This window comes from Chiroxiphia lanceolata, chromosome 8, assembly GCF_009829145.1.
Source record: "Chiroxiphia lanceolata isolate bChiLan1 chromosome 8, bChiLan1.pri, whole genome shotgun sequence".
NCBI classification, from domain to species: domain Eukaryota; kingdom Metazoa; phylum Chordata; class Aves; order Passeriformes; family Pipridae; genus Chiroxiphia; species Chiroxiphia lanceolata.
In genome coordinates this window covers 14,399,612-14,415,654 of record NC_045644.1, presented here as the reverse complement: position 1 = coordinate 14,415,654, position 16,043 = coordinate 14,399,612, and the positions used below count along the sequence as shown (strand labels likewise).

Genomic DNA, 16,043 nt, shown 5'->3' with positions numbered 1-16,043 from the left:
TTTCTATGGTATCTTTTGCTATTAAAAGGTGGTCTATGGAATACTAATAAGTCTGTACAGGAGCTGAATGAAAAAAACTGTGGAGCATCCACAACCTTCAATGTACATAAGTCTGAGTATATCTCAGACTCAAAATGTCAGCTTCATTTTTCCTGTGGCTACTCTAACGAAAAGCTAACACAGTTGTGTTCACTGGAATGTCATATGTTTGGTTGGAATCTCTGTTACGAGTTCTGGAATGAAACAGAAAGGAGGTGGATGGTTGGACGTGCTCATCCCTTCCTGCCTTCATCAGCTGATCTCAGGGTTGATGAGAGATAAAGCAAGAGTCTGCCTGAACTTCTGTCTGCCATGGCTTTTATCTTCCTGCCTTTTGAGCTGCCAAGACTCGTGCTCTGTTGAGTTTTCTTTTAGTTCAGATGAAGCATCTTGTATCTTCTGCTGCACAGCAAAGTCCTTGTTGTTCTAAAAATCCCCATGTGTGTGCTTTTCTTGGCCCTGAGGGGTAGTTCTCCCGTGTAGTCAGTGAATACAGCAGGATTCACTTAGCAGCATGTGTTAATGGGAATGACCTATTGACAGAATAAATTATGTTTGAACCTAAAATGTGGAAAACGCACTGATGCTTTTTAAATGTGATGTTTAAAGGAAAATTGTTAACTATATTCAGTGTCATAACGTTTTTATAAGCATTGCAGCATCCGGATAATTTGACACCTCTACAACATATTTATAAATGTTTTGTGCATTTCACTGTTGTTTTCTACAGCTGCCTGGAAGGTCTCCATTAGCGAAATGCAGTTTTCTGTTTGTCTTTATGACATCTAGAAAATGTAATTGCATAAAGTGAAAAGAAAAAGCCATTTGTATGGCCTGATCATCATAGGTCATGAAACAAGCACAACCTAATAAAGCATTGGCATGGAAGGCGACTTTTACTTTTCTCTCCTTGCTCCTTCATATGCTCATTTGTAGAATAGCAAATTAAAAGCAAGAATATTATTTAATCCGTGCCTCTAGCATTGTCTTTATATGTAGTCTGTGCACCTTTGGTTGAGAGAATGTGAATCCCAAGTCCTGTGCTGACAGACTAGAATTTTCACATGATCATGTGATTCCTCTGATGCTCACCCAGCATCAAGCCTTTGTGTCCTGAGGGGCTTAGATTTTTCTGTCTTTCTGGAAATGTAGGAGAAGGGTTAAAACACAGCTCTGAAAGTCCAGGGACTAAGCAGAGCATATTGATCCCCTCCCATTCACGTACACATTTCATGTGAGAACGCTGACCTAGAAGCACTGAGAGTTAGTTTATTAGTTTTGACATTGGGATTCGTTAGCTGTAATTCAATTAGAAGCACACTGATGGATGTGTTTGTATGCTGGGGCTGGCAGCTGCTCTAGGTTCAGAAACTTAGAATTCTAGTAGGAAAATTGTTTTGTGCAATCTTGGGTAGGATTCGTATTGCTAGGCTAAAAGTGACATCGCACTTGATTTGGTTTTTAATAGGTTTCTCTCTGTTTCCAATTATGTTTCTAATTAGAATAATGTCTTATTTCCCATGACAGTTTAAAAATAATGCAAAGTCTGTGAAAGAGAAGCTATCAAGATGATTGAAAAATGTTTTCCTTTTCGTTTGTTGGTCGGAAACCTTATTCCATCTTAATTGGATACACAGACCTACCAGGCTACAGGAGTAATTTTGGTGTTTACAGGATGTTATGGTGCAGTAGTTGCTTTCTTCTGTCAGTGTGTCTCGGGGCTGTTTCCATTCTCACCCCAGCACACACACCATCCTGTAACCAACCAGCTGTGCATATTCCCTTTCTAGTGAGAAGACAGAACACCTCTCTGCCTTTCTGTGTAAATTTTGGCTTTTCAGGTGTGAGGTCTGCTGTTCTGTCTTACCCTTTCCCATCCAGGCAAAGCTCCTTCCCTTCACACCTGAGGTAGTGTCTTTTGCAGCAGCATTGTTTCTCCTAAAAGTGTTTTTCTGCCATTTAGAGCCAAGATTTATGCCTCAAAGGATGGATGTTTGAATAACTGACTCGGGGAGCCTGAGAGACCTAGTTGAGAACATAGTTGTAGCTTAAGTCAAATAAAAGCTGTCTGCAGTGGAAAGAACACGAATGAGATCTGGAACTGGTATTCAGTAGTTGCCGGAACTTGGTCTTTGAGGGAAAGACAGATCTAAACCCGCTGTGGTTGTGGAAGGGGTTCAGGCAGTCTGGGATTGAGGCTACATCCCAAACTGTCTCCATGACTGCCAGCTCTGGGGTCTTAGATTCAACAGCAGTGAACTTACCTCGCTATGCATAATTTATCATGGCTGAGTGCAACTGCCACGAGACCCTGCCCATGTTTTTCAGGAGCATGACTGAAGTCAAGTGTGTGGTATGCTGCTGCCATGTGTGTAATTACCTTTGGAGGGATGGGAGAAAGGTTGGGAGCTCGGGGATATGAGAAGGGATGTCATTCCCTTTCTGCTAAGTACCTCTGACATCCTGCAGTGATAGAGGAGGTTAGGACTGTGCCAGAGGCGTGGTGCTTGCCAGGAAAATCTGTGATTGCAGATAAATATGCATTTGCAAGGTCAGAGTGGGTGCTGTGCTTTGTAACATCAGACACAAGATTGAGAATACATGGCAAGTCATGTGTTCTGACTCTCAGCCCCTGGAGAGGGTTGTCTGTCATAGAAGGCTGAGGACCACAGCTATGGGTGTTATTTTGTGTAACGGCTCATTTTGTAATAATGGTACTTCCTTTTTTCTTTTTTTTTTAATAGTATAATCTGTAAGACACCAATTAATGACAGTCAAACCTACTTCTGTTTTTAGAAAACCCTTTACTGTCAAATGAATCGTGAAATTAATCTGGTTTAAAAAAAATAAATCCCTGTGAAGCTTGTCCCCAGTGTTCTTCCATTCTCTTCTGAAAACTGAACCACATGGGATGCTTTAGAGGCTGGGGTTCCTCTCTGGCTTGATTTGCAGAGCAGCTGCCGCAGATAAGAGTTGCCAAGATGCAGAGGTAGGGATGAATAAGGGTGGCAGGAGTGCTTTAGGGAGGCTTTCCTAGTGTTGGATGCCACCTCAGAGTGCAAAAGCCGAATTTGAAGTGCTTTGGTAGGAAGCAAATTAAACAGGTAAGAGAAGACTTTTTCGTTTTTAGTCACCAGATGCCCTTGAGGCTTGAACAGCATCAAAAAGGACTGGGTATCCATTTGATATCAAGTATCACAATTCCTCCAAAGAGATTAAAAAAATATGTAATTTTTTAGATGTAAACTGCATTGCTCTGGATCATGAATCAGTTTCTAGCAGAGAAGAATTAAGAAAATTTATCCATAAGGAGCTTATTCTGTTTCTGCCTGTGTCTGGACTTTTGCATATGTCTTTGAAATGGGATATAGGACTAGATGGGTCCTTTGATCTGATTTCTTATCTGGTATAGTTATAAAGCCCCTACTTGCAGCTTGTCAGAAAGTCTCATGGTTAAGGCAGGCCAGATATGCCTTGAAGAAAAGTTCAAGTTTTCTGAGCCCTTTTTGTCTGTTCTTACCTTCAGGGTATACAGCATGGCCCAAACAGAGAAGAAAGGTGGACTGCTCCGGAAATCTTCAGCCTCCAAGAAGCCATTGAAAGAGAAAGTTGTGTTGATGTATGATGAGATTTTTACGGTAAGGAGTTGAGCATCTCTTCTTCTAAAGTGCTGTGTTAAGTTTTCTTGGTTTAGTTTGTGCTGAGGATTCTTTACATGGGATTTGTTTCCCAGGGTAAGGCCTGCACAGTGTAGGGACACGCTTCAGGCTCTCCTGCTGTCATGCAGAGCTCTGTTTTCTGCTCTCTTAATGTCATCTTGTCCTGTTGTTTACCAGAACCATTTGTGATCTGTGGGAAGCCATGGCTTTTCCAGTATTTCTCAAAAAACATCTCAGTAAATAAACAGAGGCATCCCAATTGAGAGCTACTTCCGTTGGTCCTTCTGTTTCTGGGAATCCCTGTAGCCAGAATTCTGCACTGTGTGACTGCTTGGTCATCCAGTGGGGTGATGTTGTCTCTGAGCTACCCATGATAATGATTTTCTTTAAATTCTGTCTGAATGATTTTTTTTCTTATTTGCCCTCATGGCTGTTCCTTTTCCTTTCAGACAGAGGACCCCAGTAAATGCAACCCTCGGTTTTGGGAGGAGCTATTTCTCATGAAGGTAACCAAATTTGAACATCCTCTGATTTACTGCTGCTGTTCTGCCAGTGGCAGACTGTCATGGTTTGAGACAGCCCAAAAATCCAATTCTCTAGTTCTATTCCCCCTCCCACATCTCAACCCAATGTGAGATGGGTTCTTCCACACAAAACACAACCAGACTCAAAGTGGGGGAAAGGGAAGAACCCATCTCACATTGGGTTGAGATGTGGGAGGGGGAATAGAACTAGAGAATTGGATTTTTGGGCTATCTCAAACCATGACACAGACTGTCAGTGCAAGGACTTGTGTTTCTAAGGTGTCAGCGAGGGTGTAACATGCATGAACTGCTTCTTAACCTGACAGGTCAACCTGGAGTATCTGGAAGGCAAGCTGGAGGCTTTGGATGGGGAAGAGTTAATGAAGATAAAAGATAACATCAACTGCTTGTTTCAGCACTGCATCCAGGCCCTGGGTGAGGAGCACCCAATCAGAGTGGTCAATGCATTACAGGTACTGCTGGGAGATAGGCAATGCTGTCTTTTCCTTCTGATGAGGCAATATATTTGCTGCTCATTTCTTTGCTTCTGAGGAGAAGTGATGTCTACAGAACAGTTGCTACTTACTGCCTGTGGAGGTTACAAACATTCACAGTCTCTTTACTCTTGCAGAGCAATAGCTTGTTTCAGAATTCAGGAGGATCTGGCGAGAGAGGATGAAGCTTCTGGCAGTGAAGAGACAAGGGGGCTTGTGCACACTGCGGGCTGTCAGTTTGAGATCTCAAGAGTGCTTACTCTGTGTAGCTTTGTTATTCTACTTTCACTCATTTCAGCTGCATTTTTGAATTTCCATATGGGTCGAAAAGTAAATAAACCTCTGGAGAAGTTAGTGTGAAATTTATACAGGAAACTGTCCCAGCTGGACACTTCCTAATTGGAAACTGTGAAGAATTGTCACCCAGAATTAACAGCCATTTTCCTGCAGGTTTTTCCTTACCAAAGTTCTGCTGTCCCATGTCTCATATGGGAGACTCCCCTCCTCAGTCTTGATGTTTGATGTTACTAGTTCAAAAGCTGATTCTTACAGTTTGATGAATGCATTTGCTTCTCTCAGCTATAGGAGTACAGGATATGAATGTCAGGTTTGAAGAAGTTATCTGTAGTAGACATTGGACAGACAGTGAGCTGGGAAAAATTGGTGTAAATACAATATTTACACCTCTGACATACAGTCTTGTATTGTTTTATTATTATTTTCAGAATTAGTTTGAAAGGATGCTGCTAAATATTGTGGTTATAGCTACACAGACAGCTTAGCCCAGCCTTGAATTCCCCAACTTTTATCCAGACTCTTGGAAAAAGTTAGGGCAGGGCTAAGTCTAGAATACTGCTGTGTGTGTGTAAACTGGAATGAGGCAACATGTCCTGAGCTTGAGTTAGGAGAGTGTTCCCTTAATCAGACTTTGATCTGGAAAGTGATCCTGAAGCCAAAACTTATTTAAGCAATCATTTTTTGAGAATGATTTTGATGGCCAAGGGTTTGTTTAGCCCAATATCTTGTCTCTCACAGTAACAAAAAAAGGGATGTCTGCCTTATCCTTTTTCTTCTGTATAGTTCCAGACGTGTGCTAATTCCTTCAGGTCTGCTTGTCTCCAGCTTTACATCTTCTGAAACTAATTACTTCTCACAGGTGAATTTAAGCTGGGATCTAAAACTGCAGTGGCTATATTGCTGCTCATTCCTCTCTTTGCAGGCCTGAGAGGTGCCTGATGACAAAAGTCACCACAGACATTTCCCTCTCTTGGGGCAAATTAGTCATGTCCATGAATTTTCCAGGGTGTCTGTTGGAAGCATGGTGTGCTGATACCTTTGTGTTGCCAGTGATCTCCAAGAACTTGGTACGACGCAGTAATCCGGTGCCTGCAACAAGAAACATGAAGGAGGGAGTTAGGAAAGCTTAAGCTGCCTAATGGCCTTGGAGACATTTCTTTTGGTGTGTTTGTTTGCTTTTTTGTTGCTGTTGACAAAGAGACAGTTTACTGGTCAGGCTTGGTTATAGCACTGTGGTAACCAAACAGAAATTTATACTCAAAGAGAAAAACTATGATCAAATACATTCTTCTCCAATTTTTTTGAGTCTTCAGCATCCAAGATCTTCCTTAGAAGCAATAGAGGTGAAGGAGAGGTCAGACAAAATGTATGGCTTCCAGGCTGCTGGTATTAATTTCAATATCTGTGCTTTGCCAGTGCTAGGAGAGCATCATGCTGCAGGTTTTGCTACTGAGTTGGACCTGTTGCCTTACATCTTACATTCTGTTTTTTCCCTTTGCAGACTTTGTGTGCATTAATTCGGGGTGTCCATCAGAAGAACAAATCCACTTCTGGCTTTGACATCATCAACATGCTTGTGGGTTTTGATAAGGCAGAGCTATGTATGAAGGTGAGGCCCTGGCAATGTAGAGGAACAGTTTGCACAGCAGCTGTGTTGCAGGGGCAGTGATTTGTAGACACATGTGCCTACCAAGGTGCAGCTTTGGGGGGAGATATTCCAGCCATTTACTAAAACCAGCTGTCCTGAAGTTCTTTACCTGCTAGTGGCACAAAGACACTTGGGCTCCCTCGGTTTGTTAGTAATAGAATAAATATTCTTTTCCTTTAGTTCTACGCTGTGCAGTCACACAGAAGTTAAGAAATCTTAAAGCCAGAAAAGGCTGCCACAAGCCATTAGTACCTAGTATTGAACCTCATACCTTGTACTTAGTTTTTATCTGATAGTCATATCCTGTGTTCTCACATTCCATCAGCACGTGTACTGCTTTAAAATTATTTGATGCTCTTCACTGTAAAGATGTTGAGTTTGGGACCTGATGAAGTAATCAGTGATGAAGCTGAATCCTTTTTGTGTCTTTCATCTCTCTACAACAGTGGCAGTTTTTCTGCTCTATACAAATTGCAGTACATTGCGGAAAATATTAAGTAGTAATTTACCTATCAGAAATACATTTTTCCATTAAGAAAACTGTATTACCTGTAACTTAGTATTTGAAAAACAGTGTTGATGAATATCTGTAAAACAGTTCTATAGGATCTATTTTTAATCATAACTTATATATGTACTGTTAATTGGAGGTGTGCTGCTTACAAAAAAAGTCTTTATTCCTATAAGAAAAATGGAATATAGAAAAAACAAAACAGTGATATTACTGTCTTGCAAACAAAAAGGAAAATCGTATTTTGTAGAGCTCAGAATTACGTTGTGAATAAAATAATTTGTTCTATGTGTACAAAAATCTCATGTAACTAGAGAAAACTCTTGGAAAATGATCACGATGTTATGCTTGTAGTCATTAAAATGTAGTTAACACAAAACAGTGTTGAGAAACAATAGTGTGAATATGGCCTGTGTAGCAGTAATAATGGCTCAATTACTGATTGTGGAATAACATGGCTTTATATTGGTGCTCTTGTATTTGAATCTTTCAAAAAGTTGTTTATAAAAAATATTTCAAATAATTTAAAATACTGCTTTTAAATAATGTGACCGTTGTTCTTCAGAATCTGATGGAGAGCTTGGACTCACTCCTTTGTGCTGAAGGTTCTGAAAGTCTCAAAAGCTTGTGTCTGAAGCTACTTCTCTGCTTGGTGACTGTGAGTAAATACCAACTGTATAATAACTTCAGGGGTTATATGAGCCACATCTTGAGGGGTGAAACTGTCTCAAAACTTGAGCAGAAGGCTGCAGTGTGAAGCTTAAGAAGGGCAAAGAAATTGTGAATGAGAACAAGGGTTAGTCCAGAATATGCATCATGGCTCTAACCACAATGCCAGTGCAGACTAGAATCCTGTAAGATAGGTGCCTGGGGCAAAAGGGGAGGGGCAGGAGGAAGCGTCAACTGGATTCACAGGTGTGGGGTTTTTTTAGGGAAAAAGATATTTAAGAAGTTGCAGATAAATGGAAAAAATGGGAGAGGGGTTGAGGAAAGACAGAAAGTGTGGAGTAGGCAAGAATGGTGAGAATGTGAAGAATGAGGAAGTTGTAGTAAATGGCCACTCATCAGCTCTTGGACATGGTCAAATGTGAACTATTTTGACTGTGATAAGAGATAATTGAGTGTGGAGGAGGTCTTCACTGCCCTCTTCGTGATGGGGAGAGTTCTCAGTGGAACATATGTGACCTGTTTTTCATTTTCTGCCTCCTGTGCAGAACGTGCAACAGCTGATGGCTGTTGTCGTGCAGCTGTGTAAGATACCAGTGTGTGGAGGAAAGGGGGAGCTCTTAGAACGTGGGTCGTGCTTCTTGCCAGAGGGAGGGGTGGGAGGCAGGACATATTTCTTTTATTTCATGTCTAGCTCTACTGATGGTCACACCTTGACTTGCTGACTAAGTGTGAGATTCTGGATAAATGTGTCCATCTGGGAGTAGAAGTCTTGTGCTCCTGGTGTGTGCCAGAGGCAGCTGCAGCATCAGTGGGAGGCTTCATGTGGGATTTTAAACCTTGTGTTTGTTCTCAGGTGACGGATAACATTAGTCAGAACACCATCCTGGAGTATGTGATGATTAACAGCATATTTGAAGCTATTTTACAGGTAAGCATTCTTCCTTCACTGCAGGGGGCTCTTATTCCATAGTGAGAGCTTTCAGTGATGTATTTGCTTTTCAGCTTTAAGCAGCACAGCTCACTGGCACTGTTGTTACTTCCATTCATAACTCAGTCATATATATTTCTTTTAATGTTGTCTCCTCTGTACTCTAGTCTGCTGTTTTTAGTCACTACTGAGTATTTATTTTCACTTGAGACATTTCTGCACAGATAGAAACTGAACAGATTTCTGGGCTAATTTAGCAGAGAATTTCTGTATCAGAGAAACTTTCTTTCAAAAGGCAGTGGGAATATATCAAGGTTTTTTCTGCTCTTTGATAAATTATAGTTTTTAGAAGTGGAACTGAGCTCGGGGAAATCCAGAAAACTTGCACAAGTAATGTTGGTGATTCAGTGAGATACTGTCCAGTGCTGTTGAGAAATATATTTGCCCTTTATGTCCTGAAAGCCTATGTTCATTCTTTCTGTGATAAATAAGCTTCTCTGTGTGCATAACTTCCTGGAGATGCTGACAATCCCTTGACCTTAAGTACCCTTTTTCAGATAGGACATAATTTGCTCTTACACATACATTTCATGGGCATGCACTTTCTGAGAGTCACTGCAAGCTTCCTGAAGCAGACCTGAACAGACCAGTGTGATTGTTTATTCCAGATCCTGTCCAGCCCACTGAGTCGCAGGGAACATGGCTATGATGCTGTTGTCCTTCTGGCCTTGCTGGTCAACTACAGAAAGTATGAGGTAGGTGTTCTTCTGGATAACAGAAACATTACTTCTCTCAACTTTATTAATTTAGGCTGGATTATTATTAAGGCAGCACACAGTACAGTTTTTAGCACTGCACGCTGTAACATTTATCAGGACATCAGCGCGGAGCTGCAGAAGCTTTGCTAGGCGGTCCTGTTATGCTGTGTTTGTCTCTGATGTACATCTATAATCAAATGTGTACGATATTCCTACAGCTCATTATGCACCAGCATGAAAGAAAATACCTAGGGAATTTGCATTTCCTTCGTAGAAACATTCTGAGGAAGGTCCTTTTGGAAGAGTTACTGTTGTGCCAAACCAGCGTGTTTGCCTCCGTGTGTGAGTGTGCAGTTATACATATTCTCCAAAGTTAAACGGGCTGTCAGTCATCTTGGGCTTCAGACTGAATTTGTGATTCAGAACCTGACTAGCAGACTGAAAGAGCACAGATTCCCAGAAGAGATGGTGAAGCTGTGACCAAAGAATGAACTGAAACATCACAGCTAGTATTTCCAAGAGAAGTCTCTCTCTGTCTCTTTGATGGATTCCTCTTTGAGGAACTTTATTCGTCTTCCTTTTTCTAAATCAGTTGTACTGCTTTGTGGTGTATTCCCATTTTTTCCTGCTATTCGTCACCTTGAAAAAGAAACATTTTGACTGTTGGAAAAACACCTGCTGTTGGCTTTTCTTTGCATGAGGCATGATGCTTTAATGGTCAGTTGTTTTTTGTTTTCGCAAGCAGGAATACGTTAATATACAAATGGGAAAGTTCTGGAATGCCCCTTCTTGAACTGAATTACTAGGAGGGACAGGCTTCAAAACCTATCTGTTTTTATAATGGATCTTGTTTTGAATTATGAATAGATCTAGAGAATATGCAAAGACAGGAGCTATACTTAGTGTCAAAGTAATGCCTGTCAATTCCTCATTCCTGTCAATGTTGTCAGAATCGTGAATTACAGGTTCTGTTCAGCAATCTGTGCCGTGGTAGCATGGAACAGGAGCATGGAGTTTGATTTCATTTTATGGCTATGAGGGAAAACTGTTGGCAATAACATGACTAAGGGTACTGATGAGGGCATACTGGAAAGACCAGAGGTGTCTTTGCAAAGTTCAGACCAAAAGGTGGAGAGCTGTGTAGTCCCATCCCTGAGGTATGGATCCCTGTGGAATACAGCTTATGTCCTTCGTAAGGTAGAATGCAGTGAGTACATGACACTTGTCCTCTGCTCTTTGCCGTAGCTTTCTGTGGAGTATTGAGTTGGAGTTGAGTGCTTTGGAGAACACTGTCCTAGATGTCTTGAAACTTGGCACTCAAAGGAAATTGTGATCCTTAAAAGGTACAATTCAGCTGAAGCAGATGTGTGGCAAGGGAAACTTCAGCTTGAGCAGTTTATCTGGCAAGGTTGAAAGCAACTCCCAGAAAGGTTTTATGTGACAATTGCCCAACACTGCCCTTTGTAGCAGTGCTACAAGCAAAGCCTGTAGTAATGCAGTCAGACTCTTTCTCCTTAAGTACAGTAGCTGCTTTCATTTGCTGTTCTTTGGCCTTTAGAATCATTCTGGTGGTTGCCTGGTTGTCAATGTATTGTAGCACACTTTTATGCCTCAAATGCTTTGAAATTTTCTTTTTAACTAACTGTGCTGCAGCTGATAGGTTCTCTTTTTGTCTGAACTCCATTGGTTGCTAATTAGCCAACTGATTTCGTGTGTCTTTAGTGTGAATACCAGTGTGTTTTGCATCAGAATGTTCTTTCATATTTTTGGGATGTGAATTTTGTAGTCTTCTCTCAAATTGTCTAGCAGCATGGAGTGTATCCAACAGCTCTTTGTGTCTGGTTATGTGCACTTGCCTCTCCTTGGTATAGGCAACTGCAGGTGCTGAAGAGACACAACACTGGAGAGTTGGAAAGTTCATGGGGTTTTTTGTTTTTATTAAGAAAAAAGATCTTGAAATTATTTTAAACAAATCTCTTTAACAAAAAGAGTAATTACTCAAGCTTCAGTTCCCTGCAGAATGACCTACTGAATCATCTCTAATGATTGTTCAGTGAAAGCTCATATGAGGAGTGATTGGGTGGACTCTGGCCTTTGTTTCTGTTACAGATGTGAAGATAAGTTAAGCACCTAAGTAGGGATTATACATGATTATCTTGGGTTTTTTCTGCTTTCTTTACTACCTAAAATTTACTTCTCATAGATTTGTGTTGAAGGTCTCAGAAATGTGTTTGGGGGCATGGAGGAGATATCTCTCTCTCTGCCAGACTTGTGTACTTTCCCATATAATACTCACTTTGTATGGCATGTCTCACCTGAGGATTACTTTAAAAATGACCTGGTAATGATCCCTCTGCAACTTTATTTCTATGAGATTGTTGGCATCTAGTGATGGGTAGTTCATGGAGGACATCTCAAGTATTCCCAGATTCCAGGAGTTTGTGTCTGTATGTCATGACTGACAAGAAGATCTCAATGCTATTTTTTGTTTGTTACCTGATGGCAGTGATAGGAAAAGACCTGTGCTGTCTGAAGAGCTCAAAATCATATTTTTGAGTTCTTTCTGTCTGCAGGTAGAGGCAGAAACTATTTCTAAAATTGTAACTGCTTCACTGACAATTTGAAGCTTTCAAAATGCGTATTAACTGCTTTCCAAGGCTGTTGCATGTCTGTGCATGTTGTGGAGTGGCAGGTGTAATTTTGACTTTTCACATTTCTGCTGATTCCTGGTGAGAGGGGAACTGAACTCTGAAACAGCAGGATTAGAACAGGAAAGCAGGCAGGGAGTATGGGGTGGGTTTGGTTGTGGTGCTTGTACAACTTGCAGGTTGCTGACGCTAATCATAGATGTGCAGACCAGTGCTCATGGGCAGTACCTGGAACTGTGGCTTCTCGAGGAGGAGCACAAGCAAACTGCATGTCCTGTGGGCAGCATTGGAAAGATTCCCATCACACTGGTACAGACTTGCATACCAGTGCAGTAGAGACTGCCTTGTCCCACACACCCCATACGGTGTGTGAAATACACTGAAATCTGCCTGCTGCTTGAGGAGTTACGGAAGCCTAGAAGGAGACATGGAATGTGTCAGGGGAATGGAATACTTCAGAGAGGAATTGTTAAAAAGACTTCTGCAGGTGTGGAAGTGACAACTGAAAAGACAGAGGGCAGAGATCCGTAGCAAGCTGGGCCAGCTTCATGACCCTCTCAGCTGTGCACTGCTGGCATCTTGCTGTCAAGAGGCAGGAGACATGGAGCATGCATCTTGGAAAATCAAGGACAGTGGGAGTGTGAAGAATTGTTCACAGGCTGGAGATGACAAGGAACAACCCACTCTCCCTCCCTCTCTGTTGATGGGACTGAGTGTATGACTAGGTGTCAGGTCAGCCTGATGGTGTTGGTCAGTGTAGCATCTCCCTGTTCGCTTATTCCCACATCTGGGAATTTGGGTAACCCTGCAGCCTCACAGGCTGGCCTCTTCTGTGCACGAGCTGTTGTGTGGGAAGTTTCTCCCTGTTGAATGACTGAAATCGGCAAAACTAAGGTATATTTACAAGGATGGATTTTAATCCATATTTAATTATAACTTTGTGATGTTTGCTTCTGCTCCACAAATGCTGACTAAATTTAATTTCTGAAGGGGAGCATGGTTGTACAGAGAGGACCCCATATTGTTACTCCATAGGAGCCTTTACTCCAGCCTCAAGGAAATGTCTTTGCATGGTTCATGCACGACTGGGTTCTGTGTGAGTTTTGTCTTTTCCTGAGGCAGCAGCAGGGCTGGGTGCTGCTGGAGGCAGCTCAGAGGCTGGCTGAGCTTTGAACTGTTCTGATCAATTTCTTTTCTGATCCAAAGAGAAAGACTGATCCTCCCAAAGCACCAGATAGCTGAGAGTGATGTTTTCTGATCAACCTTATTTTTAACTTGCTGTCAAGCAACTGATGCGTGTTTTGTGTTTTATTCTTCCCATCACTTTGGGCTTACTACACAGATTGAGACTTTTCTTCCGTGTCTTGGTTTGAAATCAACTTTTTCTAGTTTTGCACTGACACATATAAACCAGGAAAAACAAATGTGCGTTGCTAATCTAAAATGCTTCCTAAATTATTAGCATTTATCTTTATGGATGGAGTCTGCAGGCTTTGTTCAGCTAAGTTCAAGGAATTTTTTTTCTCCAGAGACTTCCAGCTCTCAGTGGTGTAAACAAAGTGTTGATCTCTAACCCAGCAGCAGATGAGTCTCTAACATTGCCTTCCTGGGTCCTCCTTTTAAGCAATCTTTGCAAGGTGTTGCAGAAGGGAGATAGCAGAACGCTGAAGTTCCATCACAGCTTCACTGCCTGTTCCTGCTGCATAACAGTGTGTGTGTCACAGATAACAGGCTTGCAGGACAGCTGCTCCACTTTCAAGACTGACAGATGAGCTCGCAGAGGAGCAGAAATTCCCGTTCTCAATGAAGTCGGGAGACTGCCTGGCTGAGCCAGTAGGAGAAGGTGTCCCAGGCACAGCAGCCTTAACATGTGCTGCAACTCCTGTTTCTTTGTGTGTATTCTACTTTACGGGACAGGAGAGAGATTCTTCCCAGGTCGTTGGGTAAACTTGAAAAGATAATAGTGGTTTTTTTCCTGAAGGCTGAACTTACGAGCAATTTTCTTTCTTCCTTCCCCCCCCCATGCTGAGCAGTCAGTGAATCCCTACATTGTGAAGCTCTCCATCGTGGATGATGAGGCCACGCTCAATGTGAGTACTTGACTTGATTCCTCTGTGCTGCTGGGGATGCTCTTTCATGTGTGGTGTTAGTGGAATGAATGCAAGCACAGTGTATTGTAGAAATCAGGTCGAGGAACAGTGCTACTCTGAGAAACACCAGTACAGGGGTTGTTCAGCCCTAACTGTACTCTTGCAATGGGTTAGGGCGCTCATGATTTGGACAGTTTGATCACCAGTAAATGGTGGGGGTGGTTAAAAAGCTAGGTAGCAAGAAACATGCTTAAAGTTGATCTGCTATGCATTTATGAAGTGTCTATACACTATTTGCTGTCACATGCCAAAGAGGCACATGATGGCATATGCCAGAGATCTCATTTCCAGTGCTATGTCACCCGATTTTACAAGTCCACAAGTCAATTCTTGTAGCTCAGTGGAAGCTTGTACTTGAGTCAAAAGTCCTGCACGTATTTTGGGTTGTAGCCGCAGTCTTAAGTTTTGTAGCCTGGCCTGGATAAAAAGTGACAGCACACTGAGCTATGGGAGGTCTGGACTTGGAAGCTGTTCTTTAGGCATGAAGTCAAAAGCAAGCTCCATGCTAACTAAAGGGTGATTCTGAGTTAATTCTTCTGAGGAAGGTGATTCTGAGGAAGTTCTTCATAGCATGCTAGGTTATCTGGGGGGGCAGCATTGCTACGTGTGTTCAGTGTGTGATTTCCTCCCTTGAGATTTGTAATGTGAAGTTTTTTTTAACACTTTTTTTCAGGGAATGGGACTTGTAATTGCCCAGGCTTTATCGGAATATAACAGGTAAAACCTAATTGTGTCTTGTTTTTCAGTACAGGATAGTTGCTGTACATTTTCACAAACATTTTTTTGTGTGTTGAAGCACTTGTTTATCAGTTAATAGGCTTGATGCACCCAGAGAGGCAGGGAATAGTCCTATGCTTTAGGATACTTTGGCTCAGTTGTTGCTGTCATTGCAAGAGTGAATCCATCTCTGCCAGCTGGGCTGATGTGCTTCAGGAGGGATCTTGCTCTAGGGGAAGATGTGTTGTATGTTTTTATTGTGATGGATTTTACCTCTCTATGAACCTTGTGTAAAATCTTAGTCCCAAAGGAAAAGATCAATGATTTGCTGAGAACTTCTCTGTTAGAAAATGGATTTAACTGAAACACTATCTAAAACAAACAAATGTATCCAGGCCTGTCCACATGCCAGATCAGAGGTGATTAGGGCATGCATGTGCTTCCAAATGGTGGAAAGCAGTAACTGCTGTTGAAGAAAGAGCCAGAAAGTCAGCAACAGGGTAGCATGTTCTCAGCTTCATATGCAGCAGCTCAAAATGTGTACATTTTCCCAAGAGGAAAGTGCTTCAGAAGAATTTAGAACTTACAGCAATTTTACCGGAGGAATACATGACATTTTTTTGTGGAGTAGGATTCTCAAAGTATCCAGAAAAATGTTTTAATTCCTTTGGAAGTCTGCTGTTGTAGTTATGCAAGTGACTTGCAAGATCAGCAAATCATGTATGTAACAGAGTAAATTATCAGAGTAAAGCAGAAAAAGCTCACTCACCCAACTTCCTTCATTGTGACAAAAGCTGTCTCAGACCATGGCCTGTTTTGCTTAGCTCAGTGCTTTCTTTCCCCCTTTTCCAAATATTTAGAATTGCTTACTTTGCGTATTACATTGTGTATGATGAGATTCCTGTATGACAGACACAATAAATGGCCATGTGAGCTTTTCTAGTGCATTTGAATGCCAAATGTAGCAACGTAGCTTAAATCTGAGGTACCCAACCTATACC

General features: G+C 41.7%; 1 protein-coding gene across 3 annotated transcripts in view; it reads left to right on the top strand.

The window, feature by feature from the left end:
• ARMH3 (armadillo like helical domain containing 3) overlaps positions 1-16,043 on the top strand; it is a 127,696-nt gene that overhangs the window by 3,421 nt on the left and 108,232 nt on the right. For all 3 annotated transcript variants that reach the window (XM_032695685.1, XM_032695686.1, XM_032695687.1), the window contains exons 2-10: positions 3,566-3,677; positions 4,148-4,204; positions 4,549-4,695; positions 6,515-6,622; positions 7,738-7,830; positions 8,695-8,769; positions 9,438-9,524; positions 14,209-14,265; positions 14,999-15,042. In XM_032695685.1, the coding sequence (XP_032551576.1) occupies positions 3,576-3,677; positions 4,148-4,204; positions 4,549-4,695; positions 6,515-6,622; positions 7,738-7,830; positions 8,695-8,769; positions 9,438-9,524; positions 14,209-14,265; positions 14,999-15,042 (770 nt within the window). In that variant the 5' untranslated portion in view covers positions 3,566-3,575. The remainder of the gene's footprint in view (positions 1-3,565; positions 3,678-4,147; positions 4,205-4,548; positions 4,696-6,514; positions 6,623-7,737; positions 7,831-8,694; positions 8,770-9,437; positions 9,525-14,208; positions 14,266-14,998; positions 15,043-16,043) is intronic.